This window comes from Pelodiscus sinensis, chromosome 5 (assembly GCF_049634645.1).
Source record: "Pelodiscus sinensis isolate JC-2024 chromosome 5, ASM4963464v1, whole genome shotgun sequence".
NCBI classification, from domain to species: Eukaryota; Metazoa; Chordata; order Testudines; family Trionychidae; genus Pelodiscus; species Pelodiscus sinensis.
Genome location: NC_134715.1, coordinates 74,600,322 through 74,626,653, shown reverse-complemented (window position 1 = coordinate 74,626,653; position 26,332 = coordinate 74,600,322). Strand labels below are relative to the sequence as shown.

General features: G+C 39.3%; 1 protein-coding gene and 1 long non-coding RNA gene across 20 annotated transcripts in view; one reads left to right on the top strand and one right to left on the bottom strand.

Annotated features, from left to right (window-relative positions):
* The window catches only part of LOC142829633 (uncharacterized), a 42,379-nt gene extending 26,982 nt beyond the window's left edge, over positions 1–15,397 (top strand). The window contains exons 1-3 of one of the 2 annotated variants that reach the window (XR_012904256.1): positions 2,557–2,656; positions 10,082–10,212; positions 15,024–15,397. This is a non-coding gene — a long non-coding RNA (uncharacterized LOC142829633). Of the gene's footprint in view, positions 1–2,556; positions 2,657–10,081; positions 10,213–15,023 lie in introns of those variants that run through there. The other variant, XR_012904255.1, reaches the window with a different exon arrangement.
* TENM3 (teneurin transmembrane protein 3) overlaps positions 1–26,332 on the bottom strand; it is a 2,294,790-nt gene that overhangs the window by 354,426 nt on the left and 1,914,032 nt on the right. For 2 of the 18 annotated variants that reach the window (XM_075930258.1, XM_075930266.1), the window contains exon 1: positions 6,366–6,651. The exons of 7 other annotated variants lie outside the window; for them this stretch is intronic. Coding sequence is in view for 2 of the 11 variants with exons in the window: in XM_075930253.1 (XP_075786368.1) it covers positions 4,897–4,939 (43 nt within the window). In the remaining 9 variants the exon portion in view is untranslated. Of the gene's footprint in view, positions 1–4,896; positions 5,122–5,509; positions 6,063–6,365; positions 6,652–6,678; positions 6,892–26,332 lie in introns of those variants that run through there. 9 more of the 18 variants (XM_075930259.1, XM_075930267.1, XM_075930253.1 and 6 more) reach the window with 7 other exon arrangements.

Below are 26,332 nucleotides of genomic sequence, written 5' to 3'. Positions count from 1 at the left end.
TCATGGGTTGGGGAGGGGCTGGGAATTGCAGCTCCTACTATTCGCAAATTTTGCCATTTGCGGTAGATGAACTCATCCACCACAAATGGCGAGGGTTTTCTGCAGTTTGCTGGGTAAGAAGAGAGAATAAGACCTCTCTCCATGTGGTGATAGTTATTCTTAAAATTGTTCTCCTGAGCAGAAGCTCCCCTTTTTGTCTGCACCCCTTTTCAATAGACCATGGAACTGAAGCCTACATATCAAGGAATAGTAGAAGATAGAGATGGGAAAATCTGAGTTGGTCATTCTCAGTTTTATAACCAGTGCAGGCAGTAATTTTAAATGTCTCAAGCAATGAGACTTCTATCAATTCTATTGGAAGACTTTTCCGTAGCTTCAAGTATGTTACTGTTACAAAATTACTCCTGCTATTCAATCTATAATTTTCCTTCCTTAATTTCATTCTATTATTTTTAATCATACAACTTTAGTCTAGATATTCTTTAAATCTATAGACTGTTGTCTTATTCCTGCTTAACTATCATTTGGTGAAGTGATACATATATTATTTTAATCTTTTCTTACATATCATTCTCTTCAGCCTCCATCGTTTTTGATGGTTGTCTGTCAATTGCACCTAATTAATCTACACCTTGGGGTACTATAAACTGGATGCCGTTTTCTTGGTGTGGGTCTGCTTCATGTAATTTTAAAAATTATTTTAAATTCTCCTTTATCACTAGTCTGATGCCTACAAAAGGTCCCTGCGCAAGTTACTACTAGCATGGGACTCTTTTCAAAGCCAGTATTTCAAAATAATTGATTTGTTCCCCACAGTCCATCACAGAGTGCCACAATGCTAGCAAAACCAACATGCCACATCTGAGTAAAATAATGGCAGTTTCAAAAAAGACAGATTCTTGTGATTGGTCTGATTAAATCTTTGGAATAATTGTCCAGTCAGTGTCCACTCATGCAAGGTGAAATACATGATAAAATTCCCTTTGTAACTACCAGGAGCTGAGGTGCTTATTGAGGGCATTTAGCATCTTGCAGGAGCAGATCTCAAGCAGAAAATACTAACTATAGTTCAAGAACTTAGGGTTAGGTTTTGTTTTGCTAAAATTTTGTTTCTTCTCCTTAGAGGGTTCAATGAAACTAGAAGAGCCATAGAACCGATATCATTTGAATAACCGTCATATAAACATACTTACACACTTGTTAAAACAAATGCTATCGCTGCTGTTCAAACTGAAGTTGGCAACCCTTTCCTTCTAATAGCTTTAAAACAATTTGAAAAGTAGCAGAATAGCAGTTCCCTTGCACAGAAACTAATCATCATCATTAAAAGATCCTTAAAAGCAAATCTAGAATGGTCAGCGAGCCAGGTTACCTTAATATTTAATGAAGGAACATTTCCATATCTATCAAGTTATGGGATAAACCCCTAAGTACTAAAATCTACCATCATCAGTAAAGTCCATTTCAATGTTCAGTATATCACTGACCATCTACAATCAAAGGAAATAATGTTTCAAAACAAAAAAATGATAAAGATATATGAAGTATTCTCTGGCAGTGATAAAGCGGGCAGAGAGGTGGCTGTCATAAAATAGCCAAATGGCTTTTTCCACCTCCATCAAGGTCATTTACTGATGATGTACTCAATAAGATGATAATGCATTTAACCACTTTCCTTGCATCTGACTTCGACCTTATCACAAATCCAAATGGCCTTGTTTAACTACCCTGGCCTTTCAGCATTTCCCTGAACAAAGATAATTAAGGAGATGTACTGCCCCCTACTATCATACGAATTGAAAGACAAATAAACTTTGAAGAGCACAGCCAGGTGTCTAATGCACTAATGTACAACATTTAAGCAGGGGGTAAAATGAAATAATGGTTAAATAACTATAAAAGGTTAACAATGCTATGTAAGGCGATTTTGTTTGATTTAAAAGAAAAAGAATAAAAAATGTTCAAGACAACTTTTACAGCTCCCTAGACAACAGTTTTTCCTTAGACACAGTTTATGGTTTAGAGAAAAATATTCTCTGCAAAAACCATCAGCAATGCTGAACAAAATTTCTGTAGATTTCAATATATCAAAAGCAGTTAAAATTATTTTAAAGTTATTAATTAATTAATTATGGTTGAACATGAAGAATTCATTTTAGTAAAGAGAAAAGCTCTGCTTCTATTTGCATGGTTAGAAAATAAATGCTATACTTGAGAGGCAAATAAAACCACTACAATAAACATTAAATTGGGCACATAGAATTGCTTTAGAGCTTAAGCTAAATATTTTTAAAAAATTCTTTTGTATTATATTTAAAATCCACAAATACTTTTGAGGCTCAGTCATGCTTGTATTTTGTTTTAATTTTCATTCATAAACTCTGGTGTCTTAAAGCAGTCTATAAGATACTGCTGCTCGTTGCTATGAACAATCACAGTAATCAGACTATAACTAAAGACCACTGACACTGGCCAATAAGAATGCAGGGACATGCCAAATCAAGAATGTGTTTTCCAACTAGAGTGGAACATATAAACCCTTTTTATTAGGCAACCTGGGCCTCCTAGGCATCAGAACATTCTTTAAGCTTAACATTATTAAGCTTGCATCTTCTGCAATAGCTGGAAAGAGGCAGAAAACTTACTTATTAGAAAGGTAACGCTAGTTCAATTATATTGCAATTACTGGGGTACTTTCAAGATTTAATCTAGTTTCAGAAGCTCAAGGAAAACAATGTAGCAGCATGTTAAATATATTTAAATTTAATCCCCATGCAGAGCTACACAAATTACAACCATAATTACTTTTGCTTATTTCTGCTAACCTTTGTTATTTGAGTGATCAATTTTTTTGTAAAAGTTCAAAATATCCTGTGAAATTTCTTCTCAGAAACTCTGTTATGAAGACCAACCTCTATAACTCTGAACATGTTATACTTTAAATCTTTGTTAAGCTTAAATTTTGGGGTGAGAGGAAAATGTATTATTTACAATTTTTAGAAGTATATTTAATATTATAGCACGGAGATATTTTATAAACAAAAAGATGATGCATAGATTTCTGCTAAACCTTTCAGATAGTAAAATCTTAAATCTTGTAAATGATTCATCTGATTTCTTTGCTTAATGTCATTTGATTTGCAGCACACAACAGGTTATAACTAACCTGTTTCCATAAACTGTGATTGGAAATTATACCTCATATTTCAATATACACCCCATGGGATACTGTGCAGCCAGTATCTATGACTATATGGGGGTGGGATGTGGCTGCTATTAAAAACATTTTGAAAGAACTGGCTCATCAAGCATCCCCTCAATAATGGTTATAACATGAACAAAGATGCAGTAGTTTCAAGTTTAGATAAACAGTTGCTTCAGATAGTCCCTGAAGAGAACTATAGAGGTTAATGTTGCTTCCAGTGCATTTAAGTCTATGCTATAGTGTTGCATTTACAATTCTGGACAGAACTTATCGCACAAAACAAGGAGGAGGATTGTTTTTTATCATTTATAATATGTCTCTGAAACCTATTCAATCTTTACACAGCAAGTTTTCTAAACGACAATGGGCATATTTTTATTACGTCTGTTTTCCTTTAATGTGTGGAATCGAGACAAAAAATAATTTAGCGTTGAAAAGTGTATAAATATTCATAATATACCATTTCATTGTTTCATCCTAATGATTTGCTTTTTAAAGAACTTCTAAGGTGCAATCCTGAAAGGTTTGAGCACCTCCAATTCTCAGTGGCAGTTGAGGGAACTTTGAATTTCACAGGATCAGGCCCCTAACATGCAGCTAAATGTATAATGTCCATAGTGCTATCATAATTAAATTTATATATAACTATTTCTAATCAAAGTGTTACAAGCACATATGAAATAAAGTTGATAATAGTATTTATAATGGTATAGTCTACAATAGAATCTCTACAGATCAGGGGAATTTTGAACCAAAACTGTCTGAGTATTTAGCATTAAGTATCTACCGTGAAGTTTTCTCATGAAAACTGAAAATAGACCCTTTTCACTAATTGCATGAGTCTTGTTACATATTTTCCTAAGCACACTTTAAAAAAAAATGAAAGAATACACTTTAGAACAGCTTCTTACATTTTGGCCATTTTTTTTCTTATTTTGCAAAAATGGTAAGTGCTTAGCAGTGTTTTTCTTGTGGACTTTTAAAGGGAATGAATACCTGGAATACTGCATTTTAATCTTCCTCATAGCATTAATAATCCAAATCACTGTATTTAGACAGCTATGCCACTTTGCTTCCTTCTGAAAGAAATGCATTCCATACTGAATGGAATGTATTACTTCAGATCACGTGCCCTCAGTGGTCTATGAAAAAGGTAAGGAAGTAAAAAATCTTAACAGTAAACCAAGAACTCAAAAACATGTTTAAATGTTTAGACAAGATTTTGCAATAAATTGCAATGTAGCTGTTCTGTAAATCTTTGTGGGAGAAGATGATTGCTCTATGGCACAATTTAGGACACTCATTATGTAGAAACATATTACAAATTTATCAAAAAATCAGTAACATATCAACCAGAAACTAGATTTGCTTGATGTTTTTGAACATTAATCGCACAGAAGAATGTTAAACTATTTTTTTCTGTTCATGTTTACACTTTTATCCAAATTGTACTGAAATGTTATTTCCTTTATTTCTGCTTATTTAGGAGATATAAAATAATTTAACTATCAAGATGAGAGCAGAAAACCATGGAATAATTAAATTATATGGCCCACCAAATCTTTTTTTAAAACTAACACATTAGTACAAATATGTTCATTCACATCTTAATGATAGCCCATAAAAATCACAAAACACTGACATCATCAGGCAATCATTCTTCACATCTCTTGTGCAGTTTATACACTTACTGTTGGATAGAGGTCTCTTGTCATCTTTGGTAACTTTTTCCATCTAATTTTAGTCAATTTATTCTGTAGATTACAAGGCCTGATGAAGGAAGGTGATTGATTTCCCTCTGTTTCATTCTATTGTTCTCTATCTTCAAAGCTGCTAACAGACTGAGAGCAGCTAAGTCTTTGTCTGAAGGGCTTGATAGTTCACATCCTAAATTTATCTCTCTAATGCTGAAATGTCTGCAAGGGACATTTACAGTCATACACAGAAAACAAAATAAAGTTAGCAAAGAGCAGCTATCACTGCAAAGTGTCAGGTTTGTTTGCTGAAGTAGATGAGTACTCCTCAAAGCCTTCAAAATTTAGGAAGGGGGTTAATAACCTAATGGATTTATCAGAATTAGCAAATGAGATTAGCCAAAAAATTCTGAAGTTCAGTAAATCTATTAAAAATTGCGAATGCTAGTTAAGAGGACTTAAAAATGAATGTTCAGTATATAGATACAATTGAAATTCAGTTTCATGAGATCTAACAGGAAAACTAAAATACAGGGGACAGAAATGCTAAAATATTATAACCACACATTGAAACTGACATAACTATAAGTAAACTGGATTTATGACATACCTTTCTTATAATTTTTATTCCTTTCTTAAAGGCTAGGCTAACAGCAAACAGAGGTCTCTGGATAGCTCCCTCAAACATTTAAAGTTGGAGAACAAAAGGTTTATTTTAAAAACGAAAACCTTGGCTTGTACAACTCCAGACATGAATCTGCTTTCAATTACAGAAAGTATTTCCACTTCAGTGGAAAGGGATCAAATCTTCAACTATACCATCTTTAGGCAATGAATTTGATTATATTAAGCTTTAGGAATACAAAATGACTTCGTGGCATAGCCATGCATTCTGTACATATTCATTAGTTACACAGGAGAGAAATAGCTAATACTATATCTGAAAAATAAAAACCCAGCAAGAAAATGTGGCGGTTCACACAGCAGTAGTATATTTCCGTAACATATCTCTGCTTTATTTTAAGGTACCCACAAAAATCTCAAATCTCACTCAAAGTAAAAATTTTACAGTTCTTTCTGAATTAACCCTTTAGCCTGCATCATATGCTCTGTTGTGAAGTTAAAATATTCTTCACAGACTTTGTTCTAGAAACAATCTGTTAACAAAAATTATACACTCCGTATAGTATTCTTAGAGAAAGGTGCTTTCATAACTAGAAGTATTTTATACTTTTTTCCTTAATCAGTATACTACACCAATGAAACAGGCTTATAAAGAAGAACTATATGCATAATCTTAGCTACCTCCAATATAAATTATGCTAAACTATAATTAAATTAAATACATTGAAATGCAGTCATAACATTTAGAAAAAGAGAAAAGTTCACATTCTCTTCAGAATGCATATATTACCTTTTAGTTTAAATATCACATGTACATATATAACATATACAGATATACATACATACATATCGGGGGGCGGGACCCTCAGTTACATAGCAGCCACTTGCAGAAGTATCTGGTATTTAGAATGACCGGTAAAGTTAAGCCTTTGCTTCTTCTAAATCCTGAATTCGGTGCCTCAGGGGTTAAAAAGCCACCTCATTTCAAATGCTAATACTCCCTCTGCACGGATTCAAAGAGAAGCTGAGCCTCCTCCCATTTCAATACCACACCACGCAAAAGCATACAAACCAGACTCCGTACGTATCTATTCTGCATAAATGGTTCATCTATATATATGTGTGTGTCTGACTCCACTCAATCTGAGAACTCACACTTTATCCTGGCTCATCTGAAAGGTCAAAAGGGTTGGTTTTCAGTCACCCACCTTTCGGAGGGGATTCGTCGCTCTGTCTGGATGCGAAGAACAGACCCCGGCGTTTCCAAGTTGAATCAGTCTATAATGTATCATGTTACAGAGTCTGGCTTTCTCCTCAAGCACATAACAGCAATCAGACATGATAGGCTGAGGCTCCTCTGTTTACACCCAGGCAAGCGAGGGGGGTTGGGCTTGCATTCCTTAACCCTTTCTAAACTACACAAGTGCTTTTATCATTCTTCCCTCACATATAATACAAAAAAAAAAAAAAAATCCAGTTCATTCCCAATACTCTTCTGAAGTCATCTCTGGTTTCCAGATACCCTAATGCAGTTGCTTTTAAATACACAAATACTCCTCTGTGATGTTAATTTACCGTATCAAAGATTTTTCAAAAAACCTAATGCTTGAAGATTTGCAGTATGACATTTTATTTACACTAACATAAAAGACATTCCACAAAATGATTTGACATTTTGATAAAGACAATATTTCTATCCTCCAACTAAGTTTATGTCTCTGAATAAAGAGATTTAAACAGGAAGCTCTACTCCTGGGATTGTCATAAAAAGATATTTTCCTGACCAGATAAAACACAAAACACAGTCCTGCCAATGAATATGCATCGCTTATGTAATATAATTTAAATGCAAGCTATGAAATTTGTCACATTCATTTCAGTTAAACAAAACTGGGTGCATCTGGAACAGCTTTCCATTTATGAGAGGAAGATGGACAGCTTACAAAGAGGTTTTGCCTACTGATACAAACAAGTCTCATGCATCCCTTCATAAACTGCCACTGAAATCTTCAGGAGTTTTACTTACAGAAGACATGCAAAATCAAGCCAAGGTCCCTTTTGACATACATGCATAATTGCCAATAATATTGATGCGAGTAACGTGGTGTGCAACTGAAAAAGAGGAGAACCTCTTTAAACTGAAATACAGGCTGTGCTTAGATTCACTAGAAAACACTAAATATATAATAATATAATTCCTAGATAATATCATTTCTCATATCTATGTTTTAATTGAAGCAAAGGGTCAGTATACAGGGGGGAAAAATAAGTTTACAATGTCTTCAGTCTTCATTCTGTGTATTCTTCAGATAAGAATATAACAGGATTTTACAAATCCTCCACATTAAAAATAAATTTAAAAACAAAAGTACCCACAATACAATCCATGGCTATTTAATCTAATGGGGTCTTTTCATGACTTCATTGGATGCAGGATCAGACAACTTTCAATTTACGTGTAACAACTTTCAACTGAAGACAACAGAGAACTTGACAAACTGGAAAATTGCAGCAATACTATGCACGAGTTCGGAACAGAATGTGGAAAATGTATTAGTCAACAAGAATTATAAGCGGGGTGAGAGGGTTACGGGGGGTGGGGAGCACTGGCCACATGACCAGGGTTAGGACAACTTCTGGCTCTGCTTCTCCCTACCCTTGCTCTGCCCTCTCCCCACCTCATCCTCCAAACTCCTTCCACGAGTGATCAAGCCCAGGGGACTAGAAGGGCCAGGGGGATTTGGTGCTAGAGCATCACTCTGCTTCCCTCCAGCGAGTATGGGGGGGCTCCTGCCCCACCGTTGCTGGGTGGCGAGTGCAGGGGTGGCTGGACCTTTCCTGTGGGTGCTGCCCCCAGATGCGAACTCCCTCAATCCCCAAGGACTCTAGCCCCGTTGGATCTTAAGTCGGATCCGCGTAAGTCGGGGACTGCCTGTAGTTGTAATAAGCCATCAATCCAGTGTCTTTGCTAGTTACTAAAAACCATGGACTGAATTAATAAAGTTATGAATTTAAGCTCCCAGGCTTTTTTTTTTTTTTTTTTTTTTTTTGCATTTTTGCAGGGCTCCACTGAAGAAAAGAGATCAGATACAGTCTGATGGTTTTTGGAAGAGTGAACATAGGAACATAAGAACGGCCATACTGGGTCAGACCAAAGGTCCATCTAGCCCAGTATCCTGTCTACTGACAGTGGCCAGCACCAGGTACCCCAGAGAGGATGGACCGAAGACAATGATCAAGCGATTTGTCTCCTGCCATCCCTCTTCAGTCTCTGACAGACAGAGGCCAAGGACACCATTTTATCCCCTGGCTAATAGTCTTTTATGGACCTAACCTCCATGAAATTATCTAGCTTCACACAAGTGAATATGAGCTTTGTTTTTTATCATTTTACTGTGCAAGTCCAATGAAGATATTAGCTGCTCTGAGAGTGGTGGGAGGGAAAAAGAGGAGCAGGTAAGTGCGAGACTCTGGTGTCCCTATGGTCCACAGACACATGGGGAGGGGAGCAGACAGGGGACCCATGAGGCTGTAGGGGGAAACCCAGTGGACCGTGGGCTGCAGTCCACTGAGGTGCAGGAAGCCACTCAGTTGGCCCACCCACTATCCATGTTTGCCCATTCCTGGTTTCGGTCAATGCAGCGTCTGCATAGACATTACATTAGTATGTTAACTTTAATGGTCTCAAAAGTGTCCAGAAATGAAAATAATGGGTGCCCCCCCATGCACCTCTCCAACAAGAGCCTTCCTGGGGAGCGCTCTTTAAAGAGTCAGCTGGGGCATCACTCCTGCTGCTGCTGGCTTGTGCTGACGTGGCACACACAGGCAGGTGAGGCAGCACTGCAAACAGATTAAAGGGGCCAGCTAGGGGCACGCTATATGGGAACCATATGCTGGGCAGTGTATGTGCTGTCCCTGGTATATGCTTTTTCCAGTGGCCCCTGGGAAGAAACCACTGAGTCTCTCACATTGCTGTCGGTTTCCTTGCAGCAGTGCCCCCACACAGATGGCCCACAGATCCCTTCTGGACAAGTAAGGATACTTGGCCCCAGGACCTCCCAACACTCTCCTCCACCAGCCTTGACTCCTGCGCCTTCCCCCCACTTCCTGCCTTCAGCCTCTGGCACCTCTACCCCTTGACCTGAGCCTCCCCACACCAACCCCCTAATTTGCACCCCCACCATCTCCTACCTGCTGCCCTGCATTCCCCACAAACACACATACTGCCTCATTCTGTCACTACACACACACATACCCCTGCCTCCTGCCCTGATTCTGGTGTCCCCCATACATCTTAAGCCCCCTGCCCTGAGCCTCCCCATGACCACACACACTCCAAGGGGAATAAAACTGCATTAATAACAGAAAATCAGTTACTGATCTAATTACATATACATCTTCATATATATTTGTTTCAATTTTTGTCAAGAAGGCGAATGGTGACAGGATGCCTAACAGTGAATGCTAGTGGAAATGGGGTAGGTTTAGAAGTTAAAATAAAAAAGAACAAGTTAAAATCAAGGGATTCGGCTTCCTTGATCACGGGGTGCTCTTCCAGGAAGGACTGCTTGGCGGAGATGGAGTTCACCTTTCCAGGAGCGGGAACGCCTTGTTTGGACACAGACTGGCTAACCTTGTGAGGAGGGCTTTAAACTAGGTTCAACGGGGACAGGTGAGCAAAGCCCACAGGTAAGTGCTGAATGTGCGGGACTGGGAGATGGGTTGGAAATGGGGGGGACTACGGCCTATAATGGCAAGGAGAAAGGAGGGTCAGGGCACAACAGGGAGGCAAGATCAAATCAGTATCTTAGATGCCTATATAAAATGCAAGAAGTATGGGTAATAAGCAGGAAGAACTGGAATTGCTAACCAATAAATACAACTATGATATCATTGGTATTACAGAAACCTGGTGAGATGGGACGCATGATTGGAATGTTGGTATGGAAGGGTACGGCTTGCTCAGGAAGGACAGACAGGGAAAAAAGGGAGGAGGGGTTGCCTTGTATATTAAAAATGTACACACTTGGACTGAAGTGGAGATGAACGTAGGAGATAGCTGTGTAGAGAGTCTCTGGGTTAAGCTAAAAGGGGTAAAAAACGAGGGTGATATCATGCTAGGAGTCTACTACAGGCCACCTAGTCAGGTGGAAGAGGTGGATGAGGCCTTTTTTAAACAATTAACAAAACTATCCAAAGCCCAAGATTTGATGGTGATGGGGGACTTCAACGATCCAGACATATGTTGGGAAACTAACACAGCGGGGCACAGGCTATCCAATAAGTTTCTGGACTGCATTGGAGACAACTTTCTGTTTCAGAAGGTTGAAAAAGCTACCAGAGGAGAAGTTGTTCTGGATTTGGTTTTAACAAATAGGGAGGAACTAGTTGAGAACTTGAAAGTGGAAGACAGTATAGGGGACAGTGATCATGAAATAATAGAGTTCATGCTCTTAAGGAAAGGTAGAAGGGAGACCAGCACAACTGAGGTAATGGATTTCAGGAAGGCAGATTTTGATAAGCTCAGAGAACTTGTAGGTAAGGTCCCATGGGAAGCAAGACTGAAGGGAAAAACAACTGAGGAGAGTTGGAAGTATTTCAAAGGGACATTGTTAAGGGCCCAAAATCAAACAATTCCGCTGTGTAGGAAAGATAGAAAATATGGCAAAAGACCAGCTTGGCTTAACAAGGAGATCTTGCATGATCTCAAAATAAAAAAGGAGTCATATAAAAAATGGAAACTAGGACAAATAACAAAGGATGAATATAGGCAAGCAACACGGGAATGCAGGGGCAAGATTAGAAAGGCAAAGGCACAAAATGAGATCAAACTAGCTACAGGCATAAAGGGAAACAAGAAGACCTTTTATAAATACATTAAAAGCAAGAGGAAGACCAAGAACAGGGTAAGCAGTAACAGGAAACTTGGAAATGGCAGAGATGCTCAATGACTTCTTTGTTTCGGTCTTCACCGAGAAGTCTGGAGGTGTGCCTAACGTAGTGAATACAAGCAGAGAGAGGGTAAGTTTAGAAGATAGGATACACAAAGAACAAGTTAAAAATCACTTAGGAAAGTTAGATGTCAGCAAGTCACCAGGTCCCGATGAAATGCATCCCAGGATACTCAAGGAGCTGATAGAGGAGGTATCTGAGTCTTTAGCTATGATCTTTGAAAAATCATGGCAGACAGAGGAGATTCCAGAAGACTGGAAAAGGGCAAATATTGTGCCCATCTATAAAAAGGGGAATAAGAACAACCCAGGAAACTACAGACCGGTCAGTTTAACATCTGTCCCAGGGAAGATAATGGAGCAGGTAATTAAGGAAATCATATGCAAACACTTGGAAGGTAATCAAGTGATAGGGAATAGCCAGCATGGGTTTGTGAAGAACAAGTCATGCCAAACTAATCTGATAGCTTTCTTTGATAGGATAACGAGCCTTGTGGATAAGGGAGAAGCGGTGGATGTCATATACCTAGATTTTAGTAAGGTATTTGATACGGTCTCGCATGATATTCTTATTGATAAACTAGGCAAATATAACTTAGATAGGGCCACGATAAGATAGGTGCATAATTGGTTGGATAACCATAGTCAGAGAGTTGTTGTTAACGGTGCTAAATCCTGCTGGAAAGGGATAACAAGTGGAGTTCCTCAAGGGTCTGTTTTGGGACCCGTACTGTTCAATATCTTCATCAATGATGTAGATATTGGGATAGAGAGTACGCTTATTAAGTTTGCCGATGATACCAAACTGGGTGGGGTTCCAACTTCTTTGGAGGATAGAGACATAATTCAAAATGACCTTAGCAAGTTAGAGAAATGGTCAGAGGTAAACAGGATGATGTTTAATAAAGAGAAATGCAAAGTGCTCCACTTAGGAAGGAACAATCAGTTCCATACATACAAGATGGGAAGCGACTGTCTAGGAAGGAGCATGGCGGAAAGGGATCTAGGGGTCATAGTGGACCACAAGTTGAATATGAGTCAACAGTGTGATGCTGTTGCAAGAAAAGCAAATATGATTCTAGGTTGTATCAACAGGTGTGTTGTAAGCAAAACTCGTGAAGTCATTCTGCCGCTCTACTCTGCACTAGTTAGGCCTCAGCTGGAGTACTGTGTCCAGTTCTGGGCGCCACATTTCAAGAAAGATGTGGAGAAATTGGAAAGGGTACAGAGAAGAGCGACAAGAATGATTAAAGGTTTAGAGAACATGACCTATGAAGCCAGGCTTCATGAACTGGGCTTGTTTAGTTTGGAAAAAAGAAGATTAAGGGGGGACATGATAGCGGTTTTCAAATATCTAAAAGGGTGTCACAAGGAGGAAGGAGAAAATTTGTTCCTCTTGGTTTCTGAGGACAGGACAAGGAGTAATGGGCTTAAAGTGCAGCAGGGGAGGTTTAGATTGGACATTAGGAAAAAATTCCTAACTGTCAGGGTGGTCAAATATTGGAATAAATTGCCAAGGGAGGTGGTGGAATCTCCCTCTCTGGAGATATTTAAGAACAGGTTAGATAGACATCTGTCAGGGATGGTGTAGACGGAGCTTGGTCCTGCCTTGAGGGCGGGGGGCTGGACTCGATGACCTCTTGAGGTCCCTTCCAGTCCTATTATTCTATGATTCTATGAAAAATTACTTAGAAAAGTTAGATGTCTGCACCAGGGCATAAAATGCATCCAAGAATACTCAGAGGGCTGATAGAGGAGGTATCTGAGCCTTTAGCTATCACCTTTGAAAACTCATGGAAGTTGAGAGAGATTCCAGAACACTGAAAAAGGACAAATATAGTGCCCATCTATAAAAAAGGAAATAAGAACAACCCAGGAAACTGCAGATCAGTCAGTTTAATTTCTGAGCCAGGAAAGATAATGGAGCAAACAATTAAGGAATGCATCTGCAGACATCTGGAAGATAATAAGGAGAGAAGTAATAGCCAGCATGGATTTGTAAAGAACGAATCATGTCAAGCCAATCTGATAGCTTTCTTTGATAGGATAAAGAATCTTGTGGATAAGGGAGAAGTAGTGGACGTGGTATACCTAGACTTTACTAAGGTATTTGGCACAGTCTCACATGACCTTCTAATCAATAAACTAGGAAAACACAACCCAGATGGGGCTACTGTAAGGTGGGTGCATAACTGGCTGGATAAACATTCTCAGAGAGTAGTTATACCAGTTCACAGTCATGCTGGAAGAGCATAACAAGTGGGGTTCCACAGAGGTCTGTTTTGGGACCAGTTCTGTTCAATATCTTCATTAATGATTTAGATGACGGCATAGAGAGTATGATTATTAAGTTTACAGATGATCCCAACCTGGGCGGAATTGTGGGTCAAAATTCAAAATGATCTGGACAAACTAAAGAAATGGTCTGAGATAAACAGGATGAAGTTAAATAAGGACAAATGTATAGTACTCCACTTAGGAAGGAACAATCAGTTTCACACATATAGAATGGGAAGTGATTGTCTAGGAAGGAGGACTGCTGAAAAGGATTTAGGGGTCTTAATGGACCACAAGTTAAACATGAATCAAGAGTGTGACACTGCTGCAAAAAAAGCAAACATAATTCTTTGATGCATTAACAGGAATGTTGTGAGCAAGACACAAGTAGTCATTCTTCTACTCCACTCTGCCTGATTAGGACTCAGTTAGAACACTGTGTCCACTTCTGGGCACCACATTTCAAGAAAGATGTGGAGGAATCGGAGAAGGTCCGGAGAAGGGCAACAAAAATAATTAAAGGTCTAGAAAACATGAACTATGAGGGAAGACTGAAAGAATTGGGCTTATTTAGTTTAGAAAAGAGAAGACACAGAGGACATGATAGCAGTTTTCAAGTATCTAAAAAGGTGTTACAAGAAGGAGGGAGAAAAATTGTTCTCCTTGGCCTCTGAAGATAGGGAAAGAAGCAATGTACTTAAATTACAGCAATGGATGTTTAGGTTGGACATTAGGAAAAACTTCCTGTCAGGGTGGTTAAATACTTGAATAAATTGCTTAAGGAGGTTGTGGAATCTCCATCACTGGAGATATTTAAGAGCAGATTAGACAGACATCTATCAGGGATGATGTAGACAGTATTTGGTCCTGCCGTGAAGGGAGGGGACTGGACTTGATGACCTCTTGAGGTCCCTTCTAGTTCTAGGATTCTATGATTTTACATTCATAGTATTTTACTTTACAACTCCTCTTCAGTTTTCATTTCTTGACAGGTGGAATACAGCCACATCTGGTCTGATGTTATGTAGCAGTACAGTATTTTTGAGCTAAAATTGCCACAGCTTGCCTCCCTCACCCCCCTCCCTCCCTAGGTCGTACTCACAATGGACAGGATATCTGCCATGCTCTATGAATCCCAAGGAGAAGTGGCAATGTAGTGCTTGTAACTTGTGTGAATACAGGGGAGTGAATTCAGTATGCCAAGTTTCCATGTATTTTTAGATATAATGCACAAAGGTTCTAATATGAGTGTCTTTTGCCATGGGAAATCAGCAGAGCAGCTCTGCCAGATGAGGAGAAGAAGGAAGAGGACCACAGAATGTCATGTTTCAAGAGATTCTGGAAGCCTCTACTGCTTGGAGTACTGAGCAGGGCTTGGAGGCTCACCCACATGGACAGAATGAACAGGGACAGTTATAAATGAACAGAGAATGAACAAAGATACGAAAAAGCATAAGAAAAGGTGAGAGATGTACGTCAGGAGACGCTGGCATTTCTCAAATGATAAGCAGATGTACTGTGGACTTTTGTTGATCTTCAGGTTCAACACACCTCTCTCTACAAGCTGTCTCTACAGAGAAGTTCATTCCAGGTCCTCCCAACTCTCTCACTCCACATTCATGTGATATTCTGGCCACAGCATTACCTACCATTCCAACAGGGAGGCAGTACAATCGTAGGGGAGTGTATGTGTGGGTGGCACTGTTGGCATGTGGGCTGTGAAATTAAAATGATAGTTCTTTCCCCTTCAAAGGTTCTTTTATCTGAATTTATAGAGCTTCATTCAGTTATAAATATGTCTGTTTTCATGGGTTTGGAACAAAAGTCTATTTATGGAACCTTAATTCATCTTTATTAGTTTGCAACATATGCTGGCAGGGGCTGACATCCTTCACGAATAATAGAAATAGGTACATTTGCAATGTTATATTACTATATACACAGCACTCATTACAAGATTTATACCAGACAGCAACCCCTCCCCTCCCCGGCAATCCTTCCCCCTCCCCCCCCAAAAAAACCCCCAACCAACTAAACCAATGCCAGGAATAGCAGCAACACTCATTACTGTGGCTCATTATCAAACAGATCTTTCAACGCATTCCTAAGTTGTATAGCTCTTTATCAAGCTCTTCTTGTAGCCCTGATACTTAGCTGCTCAAAATCAGACGACACCTGTTCCACCTCCACCTGGCAGAACTTTTCTCCCTCTGCTTCACAGATATTATGAAGCACACATAGGCAGCTTAAACTGTTGGGATTCCCCCCCCCCCCCCCACTAAGGTATAATCTTGTGTGCAGACAATGCCAGTGACCCTTCAAATGACAAAGGCACATTTAACTACCAGCCTGCTGCGTGTGTAGTTGAAGCACTCGTAGCTGCTGTTGAGGTGACTGGGGTAGGCCTCATGAATAAGAGTCTTCCAGAATTTCTATTGGCGTTTCAACAGCTCCAACAGGAATCCCATGGTTTAGAAAGAAAATTCCTACTTGCTGCATTCAGAATAGGCCTGTGTTCTCAAAGATATGTACATCGTGCACCTTTCTTGACTATCCTGTGTTGATGGTGGTAAAACATCAGTGGTGATTCACCAGTGCTTGTAATATGACAGAAAAGTAGCCCTTTCTATGATGTACTCTGTGGCAACAGGTCTGGCTCCAAAATAGGTATATGCATCCAGGAATTAGGCTTTGCATATCCGAAAGTTCTGCAGCCACTATTCATCATCCTATACTTGTATAATGATGTGATCCCACCACTCAGTGATTGTTTATCATGCCCAGGACCACCCATAGCTGCCAGTAACAACTCTGAATTGTTTCTATGTCCCACAGCAAGCTAACCTCCAAGCAATCATGTTCCTCCTGGCTCCTCTGTCTGTTTTGCAAATATTGCAGGATCAGCCACATGGTGGTCTCAATGCTCATCACAATTGTGTAGAGCTGTGCAGGAACCATGGTTCTCACAGAGATGGCAGGCTCATAGATTTGCGGGGTTTTTGAAAAGGTGTGTGAACCATTATGGGTGTAGATAAAATTATGGGACAGAGAAAATTATATCTTGGAAAGTTGAAACCATGTTTCTAGTCACCCCCACATGACTTGCTTGCCCTCATGAGGCATTGCAAACCCTTCCCAAAATACCTTTTGGCAATCTGCACAGTGGGATAGCTATCCACGGTGCACTGCTCTCTGCATCAATGCAATAGGAGGTAGTGAAGATACACACTGCCAACACAAGCAACATAATGTGGACATGGAAAAGGAATTTAGTCAGTGTAGTGACTCAACTTAGATTTAACTTATGTTGACTTAATTGCATAGTGTACACTTGCCCTTAGCTGTGACACTAAGTACCTTTCACAGACCTAATTAAGAAATAGATGTAGCCGAAAAGCTTGTTTCTTTCACCAACAAAATTTGGTCCAATAAAAGATATCACCCCACCCACCTTCTGTCTCTAATAGCCTGAGACCAACATAACTACAACACAAGTGAATGCAAATATTTCCTGCAGCAACTGAGCTTTTTTGTGGGAATCTTTTCAACTCTACTTATCTTTCTATAAGATCTGATGCTTATCTTTCTAGGAGATCTGACATAAGGTATTAGAAATTCGATAGTCTTATTTATGTGTGAATACACACCTGAATATATGTATATTGAAATCTCATTGATCGCTTAGTTTTTCTTTATTCACATTAAAAATAAAGTCAAGATGTATTCAATTAGCTGAATATTGTGAAATGGAAGAACAAGAACCTATGAAGCCTAAGTGTAACAGCTGCCATCTTGTCCAACACTAGGAACTGAATCAGAGACCTGCAGAGCTAAAAGCCTGAGATGCTGCTTCTTGATCTACTAGCTCTAGCTAAAGCTACAACAGACTATTATTCTCTATGGATTTGGCACAGAGGGGGACTATATACCCTCACCAATAGGTTACATATTTCCTGTTATCTAAGAAAGCTTGTCCTGATCATTTGAGCCCCACGGCAGTTCAAACCCCAGTCAAACCATCACTTTTGTGACATTCATCATGTTGTCAAACACCTTGGGTATTGAAACAGAGACGGCCAGAAATAAAAACATATGTTTCTATAGCTAAAGATGAAGAGGGAAGCCTTCTATGCTGGAGATGTAAGATTCATACCCTCTGCAGATTGACGGTGGGGTGGAGAGAGGGAGGGGGGCCTGTAACATTTATTTGTAAGTGGGTTACATAAGAGAGTCAAGTTCTATCATGATCATAATATTTTCCTGAAGTGAAATTGTTCTAGAGATAGTCCCCGAAGAACAACATGGTTATATGCTTGTGTAGGAATCCGGGTGGACAGTGAGCTCTTCAGCAATACAGATGTTCCAAGAGATAACGATGTTAAGTGAAGAGGTGTGATGCTACTTCTTGTACTCCATTTTCACTTTAGAAGAAAGCAGCTTTTGATTCTCCATCCATACCTATCCTTAATTTTGACACAGAGCCGTATTCATATGCAGAATATGCAGTTTACTCAGGGCACCTGAAAATTTGGGGGCACCACTGGGTCTTAATCATAGGCAGTTGGTGAAGGTAGGGCTGGGGGAGGCAGTAACCCAGCCCCTGCTAAAGCCCCACCCCTTCTGCTGAGGCCCTGCCTCCCCTCCACAGGGAGACAAGGGGCGAGTGCGCAGAGCCCAAGCCTCCCCAGCTGCAGAGCACCCCGGGGGTGGGGGGGAGCCACACAGCTCCAACCTCTCTTGCCTGGAGCACCGGAAAGGAAAGAGAATACATGGCTCCAATCTCCTGGCCCCAGAGCACAGGAGTGGCAGGCACTCAGGGGCAGCAACACACTGCCTCAGGACACCTATAGTAGGCAGTCTGGAGGCAGAATGTGGGCGGGGCCACTCCTGGCAGTTTGGGAAGGCTGTGCGTTCCCCCACCATGAGAGGCCCATGGTCTTAATGTCCACCCACTAAGGATGCTAAGGAACGGTTATTTGGCTAATCACATAGTTGATACAATTTGTATTGACTACACAATTAGTCGATAAGAGCTGTTCTGCAGAGCAACAGTGGGGGTAGTTCCTGGAGCCGGATCTGAGACTGCTGTGCCTCTGCATTTTAAATGTAGTAAGAGCCAGGTGAACAGAGGCTGCTCCAGCAGGGGATCCCCATGGAGCGGGGCTACTGACGGAGCCCCTGTATTTTATGTATATATAATTTTGTGTTTTAAAAAATTTTGTAAGCTGCCTTGAATACTTTAAATAGAGGGGGGGGATAAAACTATTTTAAATGCATAAATAAATAAACCTATGACAGAGCCATTCAATGGGTAATGAAGCCATTTAACATTTGCCATCACCAGCCATATAAAGCCAGCTTCTGAATTAACTGTGTTAGATAACAAGACCTTGGTTTAAATTTTTCTAAAAATATTTCCTTATTGTATTGTTGAAGACTATAAAATCACATCTCTAAAAAACTGTCCCCTTCCTGGCTGCCATTCTGGCTACTAGTTTGTGTAGTAAATTGTGTAGGGCTCCATAAATTCTATAGAGGGAGGGATAGCTCAGTGATTTGAGCATTGGCCTGCTAAACTCAGAGTTGTAAATTCAATCCTTGAGGGGGGGCCATTTAGGGATCTGAGGCAAATCTGTCAGGGATGGTACTTGGTCCTGCTGTGAGGGCAGGAGACTGGACTCCATGACCTCTCAAGGTCCCTTCTAGCTTTATGAGATGGTATATCTGCACATATTATTAGTCCTGTTTCTACACATAAGACTATCACTGAACAGGACTCAGATGAAGTTTATTCTTGGAATCCACCCTTCCCTGAATGCTTTGTAATCACACATTACTTTTGTACAGTGGAGCATGCCACTGCACTCATTTGCTTGCTCTCTGACAATTTTGGGACTCTGTACAATGGAATTTCCTTTTTTTATATCCTATTTATGCTGTTCAATGTAGGTGATGTGTCCCCTAAATGCCACCAATGATAATGCAAGTTATTTATGAAAATTCACAATTAAACTGCTTTGTATCTTCATTACCTCTCCCCCCACACAATGAAAATTCAGCATTTCTGATTGTGGTTTTGGGTGCTGTGTACTCACATTGCACAAGAAGTGGGAAATAACTATCCCTCGCTAATTTAGACAAACCACCCAACATGGCATTATGCTGAATAATGATTTAAGAAACAGAAATACAGTAAAATATTGCTACATAATGTACTTAAAAACTTCCTATCTACACCTAATCTCTACATATAGATAGAAAATAAAGGACAAGTGTAAAATAATTAAGCATAAGGTATTGTCTCAAAGTAGCTGAATCAAAGATAAAGCTGAATAGGCATGGTTTTCATAGTCTGAAACCAGTGGCCCATCAACATTTTAATACAGGAGACAGTTTTTGGAAAACATGAAGCACAGACATGTTAATATCATATCTGAAAGTGAAATAGTAGAGCTGATTTAGAGGCAAGTAACAAAGCCATTTTATGGGACTCCTGGAGCATCAGACTCAAATCAACACATATTTCAGAACGGACATTACATTTGCATGAAATTCAAATTCTTTCATATGAGGATGTTTACCTTAAAAATCCCCCAAACTCAACTAACTCCCCTCCCCCAAAAAAACCAACCAAACAAAAAACCCCACCCTAACAAAAAAAAAACCTGACAAAAACAAAAAGCCCCTAGCTAATCCTAAAATTCTGCTATCAAGAATAAACCATCACAATTAAAATGAATGCTCTGGCATCATTCAAAACAAGGGTTACTTTATTTTATGAGAAACAAATAGATTACCATAGGGAACATGACCATTTTAAATTCTTCACTGAAGAAAAAAATAAGTTTGGATTTATTTAAACCCCCAAATTGACTGCAAATTTGGGTCATGCTTCTCTTATTAGATGCACCAAAATGCATCATCTCACCATGGACATCTAAAGTGATAAAAGTTTAAAACTCTGAATTTTATAATAGGATCATTTTCCTTTCTTTTTTCATATCAATTTCCCATTTTCTCACATTCCTCTCTGCTGGCAGCTGCTACTCATTGGCTTTTATCTGGCAGGGAAGCAGTTGCCTGTACAACTAATGCCAGCACTACTCCCAAACTGGAGACTGAATGTCTAATCTCCATAATACAAGCAGCCTCCAACTGACCAACTTCTGACTTACATTTTTAACACGTGAGTCCACAGCTCAGACTCCCTTTGGATTAGCAGTCCTTTTTAAATTAACACTTTTGTGGAAAAGAGTTTTAATGTAAATGAAACTGCAACAAACAATAACTGAACAAAAGTGAAGTTAGCTGGTATATAAACATACCAACAATACAAGAAGTCACATAATAAACAAGGTATTTCCAAACTGTCTGAAGCAATCTGTTTAGAATAAAATAGTTTTGTATAGTGGTCTGACAAAGAGAATTGGCTTTCCTGGACAAATCTCTGTGAATTGATAAGGACCACCAACAGAGCAGTCTTTCTAGTACATGAGAACAAATTCACAGAAAAAAATCACTCTGTTGTTCTGCTGAATAATGAAGCTGGCGTCTCATACCTTTAGAAATATTTAACTGGAATTCTGATTGTAAAATATTTTTCAAGCGTCTTATACAAAATTACATCTTCATAGACATTCCTTAGAAATACAGGCAAAAAGCAAATTTGCATCCTTGTGATTTCCATGGAAAATGTTTCACATATTTCTTGGAATAAGTGTTCTATAGCTCATAATCAAACTTATGTGATGACATTGTGAGTTCAGCTGCTGCTGTCCTTCATATTCATCTTTTGTCTGTCTGGTATACAGAAGATGAATGAAAAAAATCACTGAATAATTGCACTCAAAATTTTCAGTTCTCTACACTGTCAAGCAAACATATTCTCCCTCTAGATGAGCAGTCCTCCATAAAAATAAACCACTGGATCTTTTTTGTTACTGTTTTTAGGGAACATCAGAAAAAAATCATCATCTTTTGTGTAAATCTGCAGACAAGTTTCTAGCATGCAGTTTTGTAAGTTAATTGTTCAACTATAAGTAATGCATGTATAAATACACCTACCTGACATTCAGAGCCCTGGAATGATGGAATGAAAATTTCATGCTATTCTGACAACTGATATCAGATGCTTCCCTCACAGTTATCAATGCAATAAAAAAGTTACTTAAAATAATAAAACATTCAAAATAAAATAAAAGTTCTCCTCTTTCTGCCTGTATAAACTGCTGTTCCTAATTAGAGCTGAAATGCTCAGTTAGGGGGCACAGTGGATGGCTGAACTATACCTTGTGTTTGGACTCAAAACAGTAGAAAACAAGTGAAAATTGTTCAAAAGAGTCATGCAGAAAACACAAAGTAAAAAAAATTCTAAACGTAAGGGCATGTTAGTGCATGCAATTACCTAAGATAATAGCCACTTTAGTCACTAAACAGCTGTTTCAGTTCAACAGACATTTCCATGTCTCTCACCACTACCCTTCAGTCTTTTGAATGCACAGTCTACCACCACCATCATCCACCTGATGAAGGTTATTTATCTCAGCTTGACTCTTTCCAGATTATAGTAATCAGAAAAAGGTCACCCAGAATGACAAACACCATCACTGTCAATGTTCTTGGGTGGGAGTAGTTCCCCTTTTTCCACCCCCGGAAAGATCATTTTTTGAAATTCCACAGTATGCACTTTGCCTATCTATTCTATATATACATTCAGGATAACCCAATAAGGCTTGCTTCACTAAGTAGGAAGCCTTTCTGATAATGCACTCCCAGGTTTGTTGGGGGATAGGTGGGAACACAGAATGGTCATAAATGTTCTAACAATGATTCCTGCACAGTCCAAGAGCCTCAATGTTTTAGATCCCTTCAATGATCTTTGGCACATTTGCCACCTTGATCACAAGCTCCTGCAATACACTATTGAGGACCTACTGTGGACTTTTCAAATCCCAAGATGGAGCTGAATTGCTCAATAACTATTTGAATAGCCTACTTCCAAAAAGGAAAAACAAAACTCCTTCCCCCTTTCCCCCTGGCCCGCCTCCGTGAAAGAAATTCTACCTGTCTGATTCTGAAATGTCAGAGCTAGTTCACTACACAAGACACACAAAGCCCTCCTCACTCCTGGAAATTATAAAACCACTATTGCTCATCCCAGATCTGGAGATTCCACCATCTGTGTACACAATCCAGACCAAAAGTGGTCTTCCATATAGTAACATCACAGACACATCTAATCAGGGAATTATATGTGCACCACTGTTGATTGATGAACTGTTGGCCACAATATTTTGGCTCTAAATAGGTACTACACAGGAACATCCTCTGCATTCTTGTCACAACTACCTCTGTTGCCTTGTGACTATTTTTCAAAATCTGCTTCTTGAGGAGCTGACTGTTCTTCCATCATAGGACATTTGGGATATCCCCAGGGGATTACATGAATGTGACTTTTTCATTTCCTTTCTGCTCCCAGAAAACCTTTTGGAAACTCTCAGAATGCACTATTTTATGCAGCTGGGCATAAGAACCTAGGACAGTTTCCCAGAGAACTGAGCAGCTGAATGTTGGGGTTCTTGAACTGTGCCGGAATCACTTTTAGAACATTTATAACCATTCTGTGTACCCTACTATCCCCAAACAAGCCTGGGAGTGCATTATCGGAAAGGCTTCCTACTTAAAGAAGAAAGCCTTATTGTGTCATTCTGAATGTATCTATAGGGTAGCTAGGAAAAGTGCATACTGTGGAATTTCCAAAACTCTGAGTACTTTGCCAGACAAAAGTGAATGCCCTATACACAGGACAGCAGTGTATACACTGTATAACTGAAAATTCAATTGACAATTTTTTCTGTGTGTATATATGCTTTGCAAGTGCTCATAGGACAAATTTATACATAACGTAGATGTCTACATAGTGTACAGACATACAAATATATACACATAACTCTTAATTTAAAAAAATATATATCCTAAACCACACCACAAGAACTTGACTTAACTCAAGTCAATTGGTATTTCTTTGCCTTTTTGACAACAGGCATGCTGACATTGAACACGGAGGCTGTGTTGCTAATATGAACTCTAGTACGGGAATGTAAATAAAACAGACATGGATAGATTTCCTGAACTACCTGGAGCCAGACACAGTTAAATGCAAGACAAACAGACAATGAATGTGGGAGGAGAGAGGCTGCTGGAGGGAGTTGCCTCAAGTACTGTACTATACATCTCACAATCTATAGCTCAACTTACAGCATCTCCCATTTCATGACAAAAATTGTTATTACAATGTATCTTTCTCAGTATTCAAAAACTGATGTAGTGGGAGCTTGCTCATCACTGCAAATGTTTGTATGATGATTAAATGGGTTCAGAATGTCCCATTCACTGTAATGGAACAGGATGGTACTGCTAGTTACACAGTTCCTTTAAAAAGGCTCTGCAATATCCAAGAGATAAAAATCTATCATAACAATGGTGTTCCGAAAACCTCTCTGATACAGTTAGCAATGAATGTGTAACTCCCCCTAATGGAGGAATATTTGAATGTATCACAGAGAACATTTCAATAACTCAAAATTATAGCATAGTCATTTCACTTTCCTTCACTTCTTAGGTTTTTTTTAATAGAGGTTTTAAGACGTATGATCATAACTCATATGAAAGATACTCTTTCTATTATGAATAAAAGTTTTTATTTCTTTACTGGATTTTGTCAGCTAAGTCAGAAAACATGCATTTTAGCATAATTCTCTAGCATTATTCCTTTATCGCTAACATTATTTAAATAGCCACCTGCCAATAATTTTAAGTAAGTCTCTGCCAAATGTTTTTGTGGCTCCAGCCAGGTCAGAAAATTGGCATAAAAATTGACAGTGCCTTATCACACTGATTTTGGTAGGCAGGATAAAGAATCACTTCTCATACACAGCTGCTTGTAATGAATGCAACATGTTTGAGGCCTATTCTTGGACAGATTCCCCAACATTTTAGACTCAACTTTTCTTGGCAAGCTTTCTGGGGCCAGACTAAGTATGTCCTACAGTTACTTCAGCCAAAACTTTTCAGTAAGAAAATTCAGTAGTATTGACTTCATGTGTCGTTGACATGGTTTTCAAATGTCTATCTTTTGAATCTAATCACTTTCAAGAAGCCTCTTCCCTAGTTCCATTTTTAGAACTCCATGGTATATGTTTTTTTCCCTCTGGAACGGCAGATAAAGATGACATAAATCAACTGTTAACAGTACACATATGAATGGATGTGTGCGTGTGTTTCTAGAATATGTAACTTTGCCTGGTTAAATGTGTTTATATATAGTGAACTAGTTGTAGTGAAAGATGCCAAATTCACATTCTTGGAGTTTGTCCGCAGACAAACCTCTCCCAAAAAAACACATTGCTGTGCCTCATTCCTGAACTATGGGACTATTTTCTGGGCTGCTCTCCTCATCCATCCGAACCCACCTCATGTGGAGAAAATGTCATGGGGCTAAGCAGCGTAGCCTGAAGGGATTGGGGGTGGGGGGAGAGGACAAATGACCCTAACTTGGTCTGAGCTATTTGTTAGATGAAAAGCCTGGGGCACCTGCTGCTGAAGAGCTCCCCACTATAATGTGGATGGTTGACCAGGGGGCAAATGGCTGCTCTACCCCGCCAGGCCCACTGTGCCACAGGCTGGGGCATGAGAACTGGGAGCCATGCATGGGGCTAGGGCAGGGGAGGCAGCAGCAGTCCCATTCCTGTTTAATTGATTAGCCAGTTAAATCTAAGGTTTAACCAGTTAACTGATTAAATGGGATTTTACACCCCTATTCCACACTTAAACATAAAACTTAATTTTTTTTGAAGTTTTTCTGCTTAGTGTAGAAAGCAGTATATCATACATGTACTATATTATACTATATTTACTAAAAGCAGTCCTCAAAAAAATTATTGCCTTAGGGTCACTTTTACTCTCCTTCATGTTTGTATAAAGGAAGTCAGATTCGAGCCCCACTGGACAATATTGGGCTTAACAAAGATTTAATTATGGGCAGAAGTGGAAAAGCTAAGATACTTTCCCATGGACAAAGCCACCATGACAATCTGATGTGTAGAAGCATATAAAAAATATCAATATAGACATAACCCACATGCATTCGCAAAATCTATCTATATATGGTATAAAAATATTGGAAATAAATGTGAAATTATAACAGAACAGCTACTAAGAAACAAAAATTACCGGCAGGAAATAGGAAACAAAGAGGAAAACTAACAAAGAAATAAGATCTAACCTTTTTTGCTCACTATTTAAAAATATTTCAAAGCACAGAATGAATAGAGGAGAGGAATTCATTGTTACAATGATTTCAGGGGTGCAGACAGCTTAAGTAGTCCCCTGAGCAAGATAGGGGCTAGCTCCGTGCTCCTGGCAGGGGTGGGACCTCAGGCAGAAGAGGCGGGGTTGGGGCAGTAAGTCCTCAGCACTGCCCAGAGTACACTGCGCTGTGCCTTCTTCCCCACAGCTCTCAGAGCTGCCCAAAGCACACCATGTGGCACTCCAGCAGCAATTTAAAGGGCCAAGGGCTCCAG